The sequence below is a fragment of the Salvelinus fontinalis genome, chromosome 12, assembly GCF_029448725.1.
Source record: "Salvelinus fontinalis isolate EN_2023a chromosome 12, ASM2944872v1, whole genome shotgun sequence".
Taxonomy (NCBI): domain Eukaryota; kingdom Metazoa; phylum Chordata; class Actinopteri; order Salmoniformes; family Salmonidae; genus Salvelinus; species Salvelinus fontinalis.
The window spans coordinates 53,158,022-53,177,550 of NC_074676.1; the positions used below are offsets into that span (position 1 = coordinate 53,158,022).

Genomic DNA, 19,529 nt, shown 5'->3' on the forward strand with positions numbered 1-19,529 from the left:
TTATTGTGAATTTTTGGGGGTTTATTTTGCTTTATTTTTGGGGGTTTATTATCTATTTCACTTGCTTTGGCAATGTAAACATGTGTTTCCCATGCCAATAAAGACCTTAAATTGAATTTAAAAGACAGACAGACAGACAGACAGACAGACAGACAGACAGACAGACAGACAACGTGTGTGTGTGTGTGTGTGTGTGGGGAAGAGGTGAAGAGAAGTAGCAGGGAGGAAGAGAGCAGAGCTAGAGTGAGAGCACTGGGACTCCCCTTCCTGCTGCATCTCATACACACAGCACTTTCCAGCCACCCAGGACCTCAGTCAGCACCCCCGCAGCAGCAACAACCCCTGCCCCCTGAGGGGGGTTAGCATAGGGCTAGGGTCTGGGGGGGGGGGGGGGGGGGGGCACGTCATCACACCCCAGGGCCTCACTTTCCATTTCCCCTCCCAGAAGAACTGACAGAGTGAGGGAGAGCAGAGAGAGAGAGAGAGAGAGAGAGAGAGAGAGAGAGTACTGTTTAGATATAGAACATCTACAATAAAGACAAGTACTATTCCCCTCCATAATGTTACACTGCAGGCTCATTCAGAGTCGAGTAGGGCCAACATGTTACCATCACCAAAAGCAGCCACCATCCTCATACGGTGTTCTGTAAAATGGAACCATTTATCTGTGGCATTATCTCAAGGTAGGCCCTGACACAGCCATACCAATGACTCCATGTAGGGTGCTACTGTGGATCTGCACTGCATGTCAAACCATTGAAGTGGGCGCCATGCTTTAACCAAAGGGGCCCTTAAATTAAATTGAACAAAATGATCTTGATTGCATTCACCATGAAGCTATTTGGGCCCATCATGAACCCATCTTACTGCTGTGCTGTAGGCCCTATGTGAATAGCTGGAGAGAGCAGGCTGGGAGGAGGGAGGACAGGGACGTTGATTCAGTGCAACTACTTTACCACCAAAACCTCAAACAGGATGTGAGACCAGTGGAGCGCCAGAGCCCTGCCTGCCAGGTCTGGACATCAGCCTCCTGAGTCTTGTGAAAAGCTTTCTCTCCCTCGCTCCATACCTCCCTCTTTCATTCCCCTCTCCCTGCGCTCCCTCCCAGCAGAACATTATGGGCCATGTGGAATTGATATTATAGATTCCTATTCAGTGGGTTGTATGGTGGGAGAGTTGGAATGTGACATACAGTATAGAATCTAATCCGTGTGGCGGACCTGACAGCTGCCTGCCTGCACACTTTCAATAACAAAGAGGATACCTGTTTGGGCGGACGATGAATCCCAGTTCCCTGCAAACTCTGACGACTCGCCTTCTTCCACCGCTAGAGAGAGAGAGAGAGAGAGAGAGAGAGAGAGAGAGGATGCTTAGAAATCCATACAGTATCTATAGGATTAAATCCTTTTAATATTTGGTTGATCTGACTCCACATATGACCATGCCTTAAAAACACAAAGGTAGACATCAAAGTAAGTGTTCAAATCATTCATTAGCTGGGTGGTTGGGTGGGAGAAAACATCAAAGCTCCCCTGTCTGTCTGTCTACCCTGAGGTGACTGTGTGTCTGTAAATGCGCTCTCTGTGTTTTGTTTTGTGTACTAACTTCAGAAGTGAAATATGTAACAACAACAACCAGATCAGAACAGAGACTGTGATGAAGGTTTTCCTGGGCACTGCTGAGGAAGGAAGCTCCGCTGGCACACAAACAGGAAATGACAGTAGTCAGGACACAATGAGGACTTCCTCCCTCCCTCCCTCCCTCCCTCCCTCCCTCCCTCCCTCCCTCCCTCCCTCCTCCTCAGAGGTGGTCAGAGTGGACTCCTCACCTCCTCAACAGACCAGATAACACTGTATTTCATACTCCCCTACAAAGCCAAGGGCAACAGTCTCAGTTTTCCTTTCTACAACCATCCCATGTTCATTTCATGAGTGTGATCCAGAGATCCAGTGCTGGGACCAGTGTATAGGCCAGAAGGCCCAGTCCAGACTCCAAATTCCGAAAGGACTGACCTTGTTGCTGATGGCCTAGAGCTAAAACTCAGCAGGCTTCCAAACCCCGGGAAGACCGGGGTCAACTCTGCTCCATAACATCTCTCTCCATCGCTCCCATCCTCTCTACTTCTCATTCTCTTCCCTGAGGTAGCCAGGACTCTGTTCAAGCTGAAGCGCTGCCATTTGGCAGCTCACTCTCTCGTCAGTGTCTTTCAGTAGTACCTTTTCACCATTAATGGAGTATTCCCATAGTACAGGAGACTCACAGGCCATGTTTCTATTTTTCCATCCTAGGTTAGAGAGTTACCTGTCTGGGTGTTTCTGAGGAGAGATAACTCTTCAGGCATGTTTGTGGGAAACTATGGGCTGGATCAGGATCATGGTCCCATTAGGACTGTGGTATGGGCCCACCCTGCTCTTAGATCCTCCTAGAGAACTGGTACTGAGCTCGAGGTGTTTTCAGAAAGTATATAATTTGTCAAGCCATCCAATACCAACGACTGTAGAAGTCTAGAGAAAGTTGACCTGAGGTCTTCTTTAAATAGGTCTAGCGTGCAGTGGAATTGTTAATTCCTGAAGACACTGCTTTCCCAGTGGAGGAAGAAAACCGCTAAATTACACCCAATCAGGGCTCCACTCATCTTCCATTTAGCGCTTCATTAGAGGGGAAATAGTGGAGTGTAGTCAGGCAGAGAGGAGAGCAAAGCAGGTTAGAGGAGAGAAGGTGGGATGGTGCTTTATAGAAACACAACTACCCAGTACTACTGTGCTCAGTTAACCTGCAGGCAACAGCACACAATAACCCCGTACAAGCACACAACTCTCCACACAGCTCCCAAGCTAAAACCAGTGAAGATCTGAGCACTACCAGACCCCAGCCTCCCACACAGAGCTACAGTGTACTGGGAGTAATACAGCAAAACTATCCATCTCTGATGGGAACCGTACAGGATCCTTAACCACTTTAAAACCTCAATTAGATTATGGAGATAACACAGACATGTATTGATCGGTCTGGGCTTTCTTGGAATTATTTCCCACTAAATGTTTTTTTTTACCTTATTGAGATTGTCACGTTCTGACCTTAGTTCCTTTTTTATGTCTTTATTTTAGTTTGGTCAGGGCGTGAGTTGGGGTGGGCATTCTATGTTGTTTTTCTATGTTTTGTTCTGTAGGTAATTTTCTGTGTTTGGCCTAGTATGGTTCTCAATCAGAGGCAGGTGTCAGTCATTGTCTCTGATTGGGAGCCATATTTAGGTAGCCTGTTTTTCATTGTGTTTTGTGGGTGATTATTTTCTGTTCTGTGTTTTGCATCACCGTACAGGACTGTTCGTTTGTCGTTTTATTGTTTTTGTTCAGTATTCTTATTAAAGCAATAAGGACACTTACCACGCTGCGCATTGGTCCTCCTCTTCTTCCACCCACGACGAGCATGACAGAATCACCTACCAATGAAGGACCCAGCAGCGAGTTCTGGACTCCTGGACATGGGAGGAGATTTTGGACGGTAAAGGACCCTGGGCACAGGCTGGGGAATATCGCCGACCCAAGGCAGAGCTGGAAGCAGCGAAAGCTGAGCGGCGGCGATATGAGGCGGCAGCACGACAGGCACGAGAGGCAGCCCCCAAAATGTTTTTTTTTGGGGGGGGGGGGCACACGGGGAGTGTGACTCCTCGTGCTTATTGTAAGCAGCGTGTTACAGGTCAGGCACCGTGTTATGCGGTTAAGCGCACGTTGTCGCCAGTACGCGCCCATAGCCCGATGCGCTATAGGACAGCCTCCCGTAAGTGTCATGCGAGTGTGGGCATCCAGCCAGGGTGTATTGTGCCGGCTCAGCGTGTCTGGTTTCCGGTAAGCCGTTTCAGTCCAGGGTATCCTGCGCCGGCTCTGCGTGCTGTGTCTCCGGGTCACTGGGAGGGTGCAGTGCGTCCTATGCCTGCGTTCCGCTCGTGCCGGGCAAATGTGGGAATTGAGCCTAAGGGAGAGGTGCACGTAGTATGCACCAGAGCTCCAGTGCTCCCCCACAGCCCGGTCCTTCCGGTGCCTCCTCCAAGCACCAGGCCTCCTGTAGGTCTCCCCAGCCTGGTAGTTCCTGTGGCAGCCCCACGCACTAGGCCGTCTCTCCGTCTCCTCCCTCCAGGTTCTCTCTCCAAGCCAGAGCCGCCCGTCTGTCCTGAGCCGCCCTTCTGTCCTGAGCCGCCCGCCTGTCCTGAGCCGCCCGTCTGTCCTGAGCCGCCCGTCTGTCCTGAGCCGCCCGTCTGTCCTGAGCCGCCCGCCTGAGCCGCCCGTCTGTCTGTCCTGAGCCGCCCGTCTGTCCTGAGCCACCTGAGCCGCCCGTCAGTCAGGAGCCGCCTGAGCCGCCCGTCAGTCAGGAGCCGCCTGAGCCGCCCTTCAGTCAGGAGCCGCCTGAGCCGCCCGTCAGTCCAATGCAGATACTCACACTAAATGGGGTATCAGTCTACTCAATACCCAACATATTTTTACAAGCTTGTCATACAACCAAACAGTCATACACAAGATATCATACAACCAAACAGCCATACACTGAGTCTTGTTGCTATGGAGAGGCAGGGTAAGAGAGTGGTAGGGAGGGGTGCAAGGGTAAGGCCAGTTCTGGGGCTTGGCCCCACAGATGTGGACCACAGGACGTGATACAGACGTTTCCCAGAGCGATGGGTCCTGGGCGATACCAACCCCATACTCCCAGAAACACATTCTGAAAAGAGCCAGTGGAGGATAGAGACAGACCTCACACCACGATTACCAGGCAGCCAAACAAAGCAAGAGAAACAGACAGAAAAAGAAGGGGGAAGATAAAGAAAACGGTCATTAAAAAGAGATAAAAACACCATTGTAATAAAAGCATATTCGTGATTTAACTGTGGGGAAATGCTCGTCTTCACTAGCAGAGCAGATATATTTATTTTATTTCCAGACTTCCTCCTGTCTGCGTCCCATGTGTACCAAGTAGGGATGCACGATATATCGGTGAACATATCGGAATCGACCGATATTAGCTAAAATTGCCAACATCGGTATCGGCCCGATGTCTAGTTTAACGCCAATGTGCAAAACCAATGTCAAGCTGACGTGCATACCTATATAACGTAGGTACATGACGTAATGACGCCACATAAAATTTAGAGCTACATGTGCAACACAGCATTCTTATCCTAGCCCACAATATCTGCTGTGTGGATTGAGCAGTCAACAAGTTGACCATTTATTTGAAAGAGTAAGAACAGTTCAGCGAGACAACTAAGGCGAAATCCATTAATGCCAAGATAAAATAACTAATTGCCCTTGACAACCAACCGTTCTATGTCGTGGGTGATGTTGGCTTTCGCCGACTGGTCGAGCACCAGTACACACTACCAAGTGCGCTATTTGTTTCCCTACCGGAATTACACAGTAATGGCGTAACTGCGTCACTGCTAACACACGTTAAATAAGCTTGTAATTTGACACGTCAAATAACACAGTTCTATTATAGAATGTTGTGTGTTCTGAATTTGCACGTGCAAGATTAGCGCCACCACTACTATCAGTAGCACTGTCAAAGCTGTACAAAAAAGTCTGCAAACAAGCAAACACTGGCCATGAACGATGTGTTTACAAATGTAACGAATTTCCTCTTCGTCTGAGGAGGAGTAGCAAGGATCGGACCAATGTGCAGCGTGGTAAGTGTCCATAATGAGATATTTAATAAATCAACAGAACACTTAACAAAAGTACAAACAAACAACCGAAACAGTCCCGTATGGTGCAAACACTAACACAGGAAACAACCACCCACAAAACACAATAGAAAACAGGCTACCTAAATATGGCTCCCAATCAGAGACAACGACTGACACCTGCCTCTGATTGAGAACCACACTAGGCCAAACACATAGAAATATAACAACAGAACAAAACATAGAAAAACAACATAGAATACCCACCCCAACTCATGCCCTGACCAACTAAAATAAAGACATAAAAAAGGAACTAAGGTCAGAACGTGACAACAATTGGTAATAACGTTGGTAATAAAGCATTATTTGTTTGACCGCAACTTCTGGGGTAGCTAGCTAGCTTTAGCTTGGTACCTAGCTAGCACCAATACAACCAGCCTGAAAACAATGACCAGCAGAAACTGCAGTCATTTTCATTATTCTTAGCAATGATTTAGGAATCCTTGTGAGTAAGTATGAGCTAGGTAGCCACTTGTTGTTCACCTATTGAAATTGAACTTCAGTTTATGAAAATAAATAGCTAGCCAGCTACTTAACCCTGTCGCCCAAAGCTAACATTATAAGCAGCCAGCTAGCTTCATCTGGCTAGTGAGGCTCGATGGCACCAGCTTATGTGTTGTGAAGCTAGCCACAATAAGGATTAGGCACAATAGTGGAATTTGCAGTTTGCCTTCAAAATAAAAGTACCTCTTTGAAAGTGATGCAGAAGGTTACAATTTGTGGAATAATGCCATTTTTAGACTAGATAATGTTAAACAAGGTATCAGTTTACTCGGTGACACCCACAGAACACAACTGTGAAGAGTTTACGTAAATATTAGCGTTGTAATTCTAGGACATCACCCCCCCAGTCAGCCTATTGTGTGTATTGACATGCTTATTGATCTATTACAGTTTTACCTAAGAATTGGGGATCAATGAAATGGGGTATCAGTCTACTCAATACCCAATATATTTTTTCCCCAACGTCCTCAGAGTTATCAGACTCCAAAACATCCCCGCATTATTGGTTTTCCTCGGGAATAGTGTTCAATACACATAGGTTGATAATAAATGTGTCTCAATTCACTTGTTTCAGTGTCCCGCAATAAGAGCTACGACACTAATGTTATCTGGGTGTCACGGAGTAGACTGATACCCCATGTCATTGATCCACAATCTATAGGTAAGTGAAATAAGTATGCCCCCAATGCAATTCTAAAGTATAATACATCCAGGGTGAATTCAACAGATTTTTGTCAAATTAACAAATTATTCTCTTTCATTGATTTTATATAACATTCCAACCTCGTTTAGCATGATCTATTAAATTATGGCATAATTCTACTATTTGCATCACTGTCAATGACATACTTTTATTTTGAAGGCTAACCGCAAAGTCCACTATTGTGGCTAATACTTATTGTGGCTAGCTTCACATAGATGGGTCTGACCACCATTAATCAAATAAGACCTGTCTTATAAATTAGGGTTATTTTAGATGACACCTAGCTATGTAGTTAGCTAGCTAACTATAGCTACTGAAACAGATGTCGTTTTACTATCTTTTTGGGGAAGAACATTGTTTGCATCCATGAGCATCCATGGTAGCTTTTTTTATGGCCAGCACTGTAGGTGCACGAGACAACTTTACCAGCATCATAGCATACGTATCGATGAATCGCTGTGACATATAAAATACGAGTGATACTGTAATCAATGTCTAATAACTACGTAAAAAATGTATGAACGCGTTAAATTATTATGTGACGTGCAGTCATATTCAGGTCCTGATTGGTCAACAAGATTATTTGACAAGTCAGATAGTGTTGTTTGGCGTGTTTCTTTTTTGACACACAAAGACCCAAACAGCGTTCCATAGAAATCCTGGTTGTGAGTGAAACGACTGAGCAAATGAACAACAAAACAGCACAGCAAGTGAAATAAAAAGGTTTTGATAATGTTTTGCTGGTAATGGGAACATACGTAAATTCCAACAAAATAACTTTTTGGTCAGTGTGGTGTGTGTTTGTAACCTTTAATTAACTAGGCAAGTCAGCTAAGAACAAATTCTTAATTACAATGAAGGCCTACCCCAGCCAAACCCTAACCCTAACCCGGACGACACTGGGCCAATTGTGCGCCACCCTATGGGACTCCCAATCACGGACGGATGTGATACAGCCTGGATTCAAACCAGGGACTGTGGTGACGCCTCTTGCACTGAGATGCAGTGCCTTAGACCGCTGCATCCATGTGTGTGTGTGTGTGTTAACTATTTAACTGTCCTAGAATGCTTAAAAGGCAGCTAAAATGTTTAATATCGGTTATCTGTATCGTTTTTTTGGCAAGGAAAATATTTGATATCGCTATCGGCCAAAAATGTCATATCGGTGCATCACTAGTACCGAGCACTGTTCATGTGAACCCTGAAGCCAGCGGCAGGTAGAGAGAGTGGGAGAGTAGTGGAGGGGGAGACTGCTAGACAGCGGCAGGTAGAGAATGTAAGGCAGGGGAAGTATATACAGATGACTTTATACAGTAGGTCCCTCCCCTGATTTTAAATTCCCTCAGAAACTCTGTGACATCATTAACCTACAGTAAAACAGCCCTGTGAGAGGAACGGGTGGTTTAATGACTCCAGCATGTTTCAATTGGTTACCTTGGATACCATCGGTTTCCTATGCACACTGACCAGCCTTTGCCAAAACACACATCGAGGCTGTGAGAGAAATGGGAAACTGATACCTATAACTCAACAACCAGAAACTCACCACTGAGGTGTGTTTTAGCCCCTCTTTCACCAACTGGGACCATTTCCACAAACCATAACCTAAGTTCTAGATTGGGTGTACCCAGTATTGGTATAGGCTGATGAGAACTTCCTACCAGGTTCCTTCCAGACTGTTCCACTACAACAGTCCCCTCCCCGCTCTAAACACCTGTATGTTGAATGTTAAGCTGAGTATGTGAGGCAGGTACAGATGGGTTAACAAGCTCCTAGCTCCCAAAGAGAGGACATTGTGTTTAGCAACATTGCAGGGGCTGGCTCCTCTCCCTCCTGCTCTCGTTAAACTTTTATTTAAGAGGAGGGAGGAAAAAAACACAGATCCCCCCATGGGGCACACACAAACACACAAACCCAATCCTTGATACAATTTATTTCTATATTATTGAAATTCCTCTTCTGTTAATTGCTGCTGTGGTGGTTGGAGTGCGTGCTGCTATTTGCATTTCTGGGCCCTGTTAAGCAGTGTTAAGCTGCAACATTATGTAGCTATGGCAGCGTTGCTGTCGGCAACACGGAAATCAGCATAGCAGCGAATAGCGCGAGGGTAGAGATCAAATGAGTCATTCTCGACGACATCACAAACAGCAAGCGTGAATTTACTCTACAAGACCATGTACCCATGGGGGGGCGTTGTGTTCTAATTGTGCTTTTTCTAAATGAGAGCTTCTATTTTTCCAAGGAATGGTGCATGTGCACCTCCACACAAAGCAAACAGGGTGCAAGGGACCTCAGGGCACACACCCAGACCCCCCTATCAGACAAAGAACCTACCACAGCCTGTTCATACAACCCCAAACACACACTCTAGCAGAGAAACACACAACTGTGCTCCTGTCTACCCAGGGTAGGGCCTTTCATTAACAAAGAGACTGCAGGTAAGGCAGCCTCAGTCTGCAGCCTTGTCCTTCTGTTAGCACACTGCAGAGTATGAGGCTATAGTGCTAGACATAGACAGAAAGACAGGATGGAGAGAGATAAAAGGCTACTATATTATGCAGATCGGATAATGAACAATCTAACAGTAAGTGTGGGAGCTATATGAGAGAGCGCTGCAGACCTAACCAGAGAGAGAGCGCAGCAGAGAGAGAGATTGATGGAGAAAGAGAGCACTGGAGAGAGAGTGGTAGAGGGAGAGAGAGAGCAAGTGGTCTCACCTGGGCCCAGCTCCACTGCAGCCGTCTGCAGGAGAGGTAGACACAGAATACCTAATGTGTGTGGAGTTGCTCCCCTGGCCAGGAGAGGAGGGCCGCACAGCCCTGCTGCTGGCCCCCGGCCATTCTGTCTGATTGTCTTCTACACTTAAGGGATAAAACCCTGCTCTCCCCCTCTCCCACTGGAAGCCATTAGCAGCCCCCCCATTTGCAGATGTGTGTGTGTTGTACAGAGCATGTGTGAGTGTATGAATGTCAATGCATCCGATAGTGTGTGTGAGTATACAGGCCTGTGTGTGTGTGTGAGTGTGTGTGTGTACCAGAGTATGTGTATGCGTGTTTCTTTAAGAACAAAACTGCGCGCAACACCTTGGGAGCCTACCCGACAGGAAGCAGGAGTTTGTTGCGGCCCAGAGCAGAGCCCTGCTAGAGCCTCCGTCAGATCCCTTCATTAACATGGACGCTCACTGGATTCACAGGCCCACCACCCAGGCCCTGCACCAACTTACATTTACATTTACATTACATTTTAGTCATTTAGCAGACACTCTTATCCAGAGCGACTTACAGTAGAGTGCATACATTTTATTACATTTTTACATACTGAGACAAGGATATCCCTACCGGCCAAACCCTCCCTAACCCGGACGACGCCGTGTCAATTGTGCGTCGCCCCACGGACCTCCCGGTTGCGGCCGGCTGCGACAGAGCCTGGGCGCGAACCCAGCCCAGCCCAGCCTGGGGGTGAACCCAGAGACTCTGGTGGCGCAGCTAGCACTGCGATGCAGTGCCCTAGACCACTGCGCCACCCGGGAGGTCTTACCACAGCACATACCCCCCACACTACACAGCATCGCAACAAGCAGCTATGGCGCAGTCCACACACAATCAGGCCTCTTGTCCACAGAGCTACACACACACACATACCATTTGCAATCCCCACCCCATTGTACCTGAATGATGGCAGTTTCATCTCCACACATAAGGTGGAGCTCCATCTCTATAAATATGTAAAACAGACAGAGAGAAAAAGAGAGTGCCTCCCTCCTCATCCTCCTCATAATACAGAAACATGAAAGTTCTCTCTGTTCTCTTTTAAAAGCATTTGGGTGTTGACTTCTCTTCAACTCACATACCAGGTCAGACTGGTAGAATGCAACCTGAACAAACCCAAGACAGACAGAACACTAACATCTAAGGGCTGCCTGACTATTTAGTGTGGCTGATTACTGTCCTTTTTACTAATGGTGTACTTGTGTCTTCTCAAACATAATGGTCCGGTACAACTGGACCTCACACACGGCACTAAGCTATAGATATAGTTTTTCCATAGACATAGCAGAGGGAAAGACGGCAGGGCTTGGGTTTCAAGATAATTAATAAAAGATAAAAGTCTGGCTTGTTCTGCATGGCTTAATGGCTTTTAATAGCTGGGAGAATGATGTGGACATGCACAGTGCAGTCTGCATGTGATGGACCAAACCCCCCTAGGGAGCAAGCAATGCTACTGACTGTACACATCTGCTCACACACACAGCCCTGCTCACCTGATCTGACACACACACACAGCCCTGCTCACCTGATCTGACACACACATGCACACACACACAGCCCTGCTCACCTAATCTGACACACACACACACAGCCCTGCTCACCTGATCTGACACACACACACAGCCCTGCTCACCTAATCTGACACACACACACACACTCAGAGCCCTGCTCACCTGATCTGACACACACACAGCCCTGCTCACCTGATCTGACGCACACACAGCCCTGCTCACCTGATCTGACACACACACAGCCCTGCTCACCTGATCTGAAGCACACACAGCCCTGCTCACCTGATCTGACACACACACAGCCCTTCTCACCTGATCTGACACACACACAGCCCTGCTCACCTGATCTGACACACACACAGCCCTGCTCACCTGATCTGAAGCACACACAGCCCTGCTCACCTGATCTGACACACACACAGCCCTGCTCACCTGATCTGACACACACACAGCCCTGCTCACCTGATCTGACACACACACAGCCCTGCTCACCTTATCTGACACACACACACACACACACACACACACACACACACACACACACACACACACACACACACACACACACACACACACACACACACACACACACACACACACACACACACACACACACACACACACACACACACACACACAAATGCTCTCCCGTTCTCCTACACACACATTCACTCATGAAACTCTTATTGACTCTGCCTGTCTCACCCTCTCTCATCCTGTAACATACATACACAGTTGGGGGATTAGGGCTTGGTGCTAGACCGTGTTCACTCTTGCGGCTCACTGCATCGTGCGGAGACACACAAACACACACAACTGGAATAAAAGAGGATTCCTCTGCCAGTGAAGAGAGCTGAACATCATTGTAGTCTTGACTAGAAGGACAGCAGCCACTGGCACGTTGTGACTTCCACAGGGAAAGACTAAACCAACTCACCACTAACAGAAAGACAACAACAATGAAGTCATAACTGAGAAAACATGCCATTCAAAACGAATATTTACAGAGCTAATGTCATTAATGAAAGTGATGGGAGAGTAGAGGGCAGCCCATGGCTGTATGTGATTCCATAGACTGCTGCATAAATGTATGCAGCAGTCTATGGCTTAGTTTATTATTCAACCATTTGTTTTCGCTAGCATGCGTAAAATTTGAAAAAGCCATACATGCACATGAGTAAATTCATGGAGGATAACAAAATAAAGTCTGGGACTTATTTCCATTGGGGTCCTCTTGAGACAAGATGGCTAGGCAAGATCCAACATGGTTGAACACAGTATGACAGCTTCAACAGAACACATGCAGGGCCACATTGTCAGCCCTACCTTCTCCTTACTCCCCAAACCCCCATCAAATGGGCACAATGGCAGGGATGGCAATTCCCAGGGTGCTCCCCTGCGCAAGGGCGGGCTGAGAGAGGATCTCTCATTGGCTGGCTGTAGTGTCCCTCTGGTCTGTGGGGCACTGTGCCACCACTGACCAAGCGTGATGCCAATCTGCAGCCCAAGCCGTCCGGAGCTCTAACTTCAATGGCCTGTCCTCCAAGCCACCACCATGGGACAGGGACAGAAGCTGATTAACCAAATTCTTTTATCAGTACTGCAACTGCTCTACAGCCCTAAAAACACAAACCATCACCACTGGCCAAAAAAACACAAATGGGTAAAGGGGGAAAACAGCAGAGAGCTTAGATAGCACAGAGAAAGAACACAAATCCTGACGGGGCCCACAGCTCTGTCTCTCTCACAGAGGACATTGCGGCTCCAAAATCCTGCTGAGCCGTCCAGCTGCTCCCCCTCCCCCCACTAGCCCCCCCTCGTGTACCCCTACACCCCCTCTCTACAGGAGTAAGGGTTTATGGGTCTAGAGGCTGGAGAATGCCGGAGGACTGAAGGACAAGCAAGAATGGAAAGAGCTATAGAGAGAGAGGAAGTGAGAATAGGGGTGGAAGAGCTGAGGATGGAAGTGTGGGTAGATGGCTACTAGCAGCGGTTGTGGGGTTTTAGGTTCTGTTTCCTCAGGCAGGTCTTGGCTGATGCCCTGGGGAGAACCTGGCTAGTTGGAGCCAAGCAGAGCTCTGTGAAGAGCAGACCGTCTCCCTGGCTTGATCACTCACTCACTTTCTCTCTCTAGCCTGGAGCACGCAAGCAGCAGCACCCACGCCAAGACTCCGCCTTAGGCCCAGCTCTACAACTAGAGGAGCACTGGCAGAACCAACCCCAGACACAAATCGCCAGATACAGGCCTATGCCTTTTCTTCTCAGAGAGAGTCAATGGAGGAGTAGAATGCCTACTACATTCCTCCACAAAGCAGAGTTCCACAGCAGGACAGGATCCACCTGGCTGGTCTCTCAGCGGAGCTGAGCGGTGTCAGGTGGGGAAGGCTCTGATCACTCTGTTCACTGGTTTGAACAGAGACAAACACACAAGTGCACTAAACACGCTCTGTTAGTACAGGGTCTGAAACCACGGTCATGTGAGAGCTGGGATACTGGTGACTCAGTGGAAGGGAGAAAAGGGCCAAAGGGAAATGGAAGACGGTTTCCTTTAGATAGGCCCATTCTGTTGTTTCCACTCACAGGATAGGTCCCGTGTATTTATTTCTCTCACACACACACACACACATCCCCTTTGTACACATGTCACACTCCTGGCTATGCTGTGACGTGTTTCTCACTCTTCTCGTCAGCAGGCGTTTCCTGAGGAAAGCCCTGGTTGCAGTGTCAACTCTCCCCCTTCCTTTTGATTCTGTCCCTTCTCCGCCTGCCTGCTCCATCGTTGTCTCAGGCAGCTAAGGAATCCACACACTCCTCCTTAGATACAGTGCCAAGAGCTTATCAGCCAACAACAAATCCACCTCTCAACACCAAGAGAGAGCCACACTCAACTTTATATTTATACACACACACACTCGGGCACCCTGACACGCACTCACACAAACACGTCTCCGTCATGTTAGGGAGCAGACAACAGAGAAGATTAAAGGGCCTCTCGATCTTCAAATGTGTTTTTTTCCTCAACTGTCAGAGCAGAGGGCGAAATGGTTTCAATATACCTCCAGCATGTACATAAAACAGCAGAGAGAGAGGAAGAGAGAATGAAGGAGGGAGGGAGAGGGGGGTAGAAAAAAGGAATAGGAAAACGTGTGAAGACAAAAGCAGACATGATTAAATCACAAGGGCTGCCTCCCGCTGTCATTGAATGCGACACGGGTTCACAACAGAACCCACTGGGGGAGCGACGAAGTATTCACGTTCCAAATGCTACACTATGGTGCCATTAGAAGGGGACGAGACAAAGAAAGAGAAAATGCTGTCCCTGTCTCCACACTAGCTCCCCATCCAAAAAGGCAGCATTTGACTGGTGACCTAGGAGGAGGAGGAGGAGGAGGAGGAAGGCCTCTCTGGATTAGAGACCCTCATGAGACCCTCCAGGAATAGATGTGCTGCACAGAGTTACACCAACACCAAACAATACTGTACCCTACTGCTCAGACGCACCTACAGATAGAGACAGACGACACTCATAAAGACATGCAGAGAGACAGGTAGAGACATTCACACAGAGAGACATATGCACATATGTAGAGGGAAACAGACACAAAGAGACACACAGACATGCAGAGACACACAGACATGCAGAGACATACAGACATGCAGAGACACACAGACATACAGATAAACACAGACATGCAGAGAGACAGACACAAGCACTTAGGGAGATACACACATTCACCGACCCCAAGATGCATACACACACACAGAAACACACAATGACAATGGCATCAGACTCACAGAGGACCCCGGGCTGCTTGGGAGAGAGAGGCAGAATGGGGACCCTTAATTGCCTTATCCTGTAGTACAGGCTGGGGAGTGCTTTTTGACTTGAGATTCCAATTTCACGCTAAGGCATTATTTAGTTTGATACAGACTTGATTAGGCATTACAGCAGGCCCCTTTCTGGAAGAGCTTTGTGGCGCTCATATCACTGGAGGACAGATTAACTCTGCAGTCACGCTCCTTCTGAGACCCGTAGCCTCACACTCCTCACACAGCCTGCTGCCGGTCTGCATGCTTGGTGTGGCATCGGAAGGTTCCTCCTATCCCAAAACACAAACACATTCAACGTTCACCAACACTAGTCTCCTCAATCACTGGCACTAAGTATAGCCAAATAGCCCATGCATAGAAAGGGAAAGGCTTACAGGTGAAGTTGAAGTAAAGGTGCATGAAACAATGCAAAACCCTAATAACTACCAACTACTACTCTTCAGTAGCATTCTCTCAACCAGCTTCACAAGGTAGCCACCTGGAATGCATTTCAATTAACAGGTGTGCCTTGTTAAAAGTACATTTGTGGAATTTCTTTCCTCCTTAATGCATTTGAGCCAATCAATTGTGTTGTGACAAAGTAGGGGTCGTATACAGAAGATAGCCCTATTTGGTAAAAGATCAAGTCCATATTATGGCAAGAACAAAGCACAAATAAGCAAAGAGAAATGACAGTCCATCATTACTTTAAGACATTTAACATTTAAGTCATTTAGCAGACGCTCTTATCCAGAGCGACTTACAAATTGGTGCATTCACCTTATGACAAGACATGAAGGTCAGTCAAAACAGAACATTTCTGTCGAAAAAAACATCAAGCGCTATGATGAAAATGGCTCTCATGAGGACCGCCAAAGGAAAGCAAGACCCAGAGTTACCTCTGCTGCAAAGAATACGTTAACTGCACCTCAGATTGCAGCCCAAATAAATGCTTCACAGAGTTCAAGTAACAGACACATCTCAACATCAACTGTTCAGAGGAGACTGTGTGAATCAGGCCTTCATGGTCGAATTGCTGCAAAGAAACCACTACTAAAGGACATCAATAAGAAGAAGAGACTTGCTTGGGCCAAGAAACATGTGCAATGGACATTAGACAGGTGGAAATCTGTCCTTTGGTCTGAGGAGTCCAAATTTGAGATTTCTGGAGAGTAGGTGAACGGATGATCTCCGCATGTGTGGTTCTCACCGTGAAGCATGGAGGAGGAGTTGTGATGGTGTTTGAGAGCTTTACTGGTGACACTGTGATTTATTTAGAATTTAAGGCACACTTAACCAGCATGGCTACCATAGCATTCTGCAGGGATACGCCATCCTATCTGGTTTGCGATAAATTGGACTATCATTTGTTTGTAAAAGGACAATGACCCAAAACACACCTCCGGGCTGTGTAAGGGCTATTTGACCAGGAAGGGGAGTGACAGAGTGCTACATCAGAGGACCTGGCCTCCACAATCACCCAACCTCAACCCAATTGAGATGGATTGGGAGCAGTTGGACCGCAGAGTGAAGGAAAAGCAGCCAACAAGTGCTCAGCATATGTGGGAACTCCTTCAAGAATGTTGGAAAAGCATTCCAGGTGTAGCTGGTTGAGAGAATGCCAAGAGGGTGCAAAGCTGTCATCAAGGCAAAGGGTGGCTACTTTGAAGAATCTCAAAAATAAAATATATTTGGATTTGTTTAACACTTTTTTGGTTACTACATGATTCCATATGTGTTATTTCATAGTTCTGATGTCTTCACTATTAGTCTACAATGTAGAAAATAGTAAAAATTTGAGAAAAACCCTTGAGTGAGTAGGTGTGTCCAAACTTTAGAATGGTATTGTATTGTTTTGGGAAGAGGAGAGGATGGTCCCTGGACTGCCCATCAACACGGCTGGACCCGCAGGCTGAGACAGGCCTAGACTGTACATTTTTAAAGCAAAGATCCATCAACCAACACACAGGGCCCACAGTCCAGTCCTCTCACTCGGCTATCTCCTAGTCTCTTTCTGCAGACTCTCACTCTATCTCTTAGCCCCTGTTTGATGGTGACATTAAGCATTTATTAGGGGAAAGAAAAACAAGCAAGAAAAAACAGATTTTAGAATGTTCTCCTCTTTTGAATCCTTCCTTCACACACCTTTGTGTAGTCTGAGTGATGGACTCAAAAGCCTCTGAGACACTGACAATATAAAGACAGCCCCAGAGTGGCACATTCTCAGATAGATGGTTCCAGTGCATAGTGCTAAACAGCCATCTCTTCACAGATACTGCGTGGTTGGCTCAATCAACATTAGACTACAACTAAACTTCCCCTCTTAAACACAAACATCTCTAGCTCTCCCCTGGATACCTCTCTCACACACATCTGCACCCCATTCTCCCACCCACTTCTTATCCTTAACTGGCCTGCAGTCACTCATGGCCTTGGAAGTAGAATAACAAAGAGCTGTGACTCGGAGCTGTGAGCAGAGGCCTCATCCTCATCCTCATCTTCACACATAAACATATGGACTCCATTCACACACACACTGTTTCGAGACCTTCATTTAGATAATTTTATTTGACTTTCAATATTTCTCATATAACAGTACTGTTAGAAAATGTGTGAGAAAGGAGGGTGTCGTTGTGGGGGAGGGAAAGAGAGAGAGTGAACCTTTCCCCCATCGCTCTCTTTCTCTCATGGGAACACCATCTATAAGTAGCTCACCATTCAACAATGCATGTGTTTTAAGTGAAAATGCACCATAGACAAGACTGTAATAGGGAAATGAAAACATATCAGATGTAAATGTAATTTACAATTGACTGGTGAAATTGAGAGCGACTTGTGAAATCGAGAGCAACTCGTTTCTTTCCCGCTCCTCACTCTGCTGTTTGCAAGGTGAATTATTCTGGGCTCTGTAAGGGGTTCTCGCCTTTTGACAGAGGAACTGAATGAAAAGAAATAAGAAAAACACGAGTCCTTGACTAACATCAAGGACTAGGCATTCACAGAGGCCAGCATACAGGAGGGCCATACAATAAGGGATAATTCTGTCTGAGCTTAAAAGTTTTATGTGGTGTGAGGTTCCAAGTGGGAATGAAGAGAAGCTGTATCACAGCACTATACTGCAAAACACAGAGAAAGAAGGTTATTACTGTGATTAATGAGAAGCTGTATCACAGCACTATACTGCAAAACACAGAGAAAGAAGGTTATTACTGTGATTAATGAGAAGCTGTATCACAGCACTATACTGCAAAACACAGAGAAAGAAGGTTATTACTGTGATTAATGAGAAGCTGTATCACAGCACTATACTGCAAAACAGAGCAGCGCTTTTCTCAAAACACAAATCTCCTTTGTAAATTCTATTAAAGCTCAAAAGACAAAGAAACCTCGTTCACCAGGCTTTTAACCATGACTTCAGGTTATACAATAGCAAAGTCCATGGCATGGTGGAAGCAAGCATTGTCATGCTGGGGGGATGCAAGCAGGCAGCATTGTCTTAAAAGTCCAAGCAGCAGGACCAAGATAAATATTGGACCACTGAAAAACATTGAAAAGACTAGACTATGAAATGCTGTTCTGTTTTGTCTTCTTCCTGAATGTACTTTATGTTCAATGATTCAAAGAGATACTTAATAACCCATCACAGCTAATATATACACACAGCCAAAGGCACTCAATCCATTGGGGTAATTTCTGTATGTTTTTAACTCAATGTGTTTTTCAGAGGAAAGTTTCCAGGCACAGTGGAATCAATAGGTTGAGCCGAAGGAAGCGATTGGAGGATTTTTCCTGGTGCGTGCGTGGGCACAGTCAGTCTCCCATCTCCGACCCAGGACTGTTCCAGATACCTGCCCCTGCAGCTCTTTGAGACCCAAACTAGCCCTGGAAGACGCCCTGGAACCAGTCCTTATTCAGACAGGATGGAGGAGCAAGGGCCTGGCCAGCAGGAGGTCTAGCTCCCCCTGAACAGAGTTCAAGGCAGGCTGCAGGGGTCAACACAGGACCAAAGCTCTTCATTAGACTTCAGCATCAGGCCTCCTCCTCTCCTCCCCCCTCCCCAACAACCACCCTTTAATCATCAGAGCTGGGACGAGGAGCCTTCCGAGGGGGAGGCTGCCCAATAAATATATGCATCAGCCAGGTGTGGTGAAGGTGCTTAATTGCCCCCTTTGCTTATGTTTAATGTACAGCCTACGGAGACACCGTGGGGTCGAGGAGCAGCTGCCTAGAGAAAGCAGCATGAACACAGCCTCACTGACATCATGGAGGCCCGAGGAGAGCAACCTGGTCTCAGAGCATTTCATGTTATTCTGTACGTAAATCCGAGAAACACCATTTAGTATGGTTACATAAGACAGATTGTTAATTAAGGCAAAAACTAAAGTTTGGGATGGATGTTTGCACATATAATGCAAACATCTAGCAACCCAAAGGTTGCGAGTTTGAATCTAATCATGCACAACTTTAGCATTTTAGCTAATTAGCAACTTTTCAACTCCTTA

At 46.8% G+C, this 19,529-nt stretch overlaps 1 protein-coding gene across 3 annotated transcripts in view; it reads right to left on the reverse strand.

Annotated features, from left to right (window-relative positions):
- LOC129867596 (zinc finger protein 423) overlaps positions 1 to 19,529 on the reverse strand; it is a 152,416-nt gene that overhangs the window by 125,569 nt on the left and 7,318 nt on the right. For 2 of the 3 annotated variants that reach the window (XM_055941101.1, XM_055941102.1), the window contains exon 2: positions 1,265 to 1,327. The exons of the other annotated variant lie outside the window; for it this stretch is intronic. In XM_055941101.1, the coding sequence (XP_055797076.1) occupies positions 1,265 to 1,327 (63 nt within the window). The remainder of the gene's footprint in view (positions 1 to 1,264; positions 1,328 to 19,529) is intronic. 3 annotated transcript variants of the gene reach the window in all.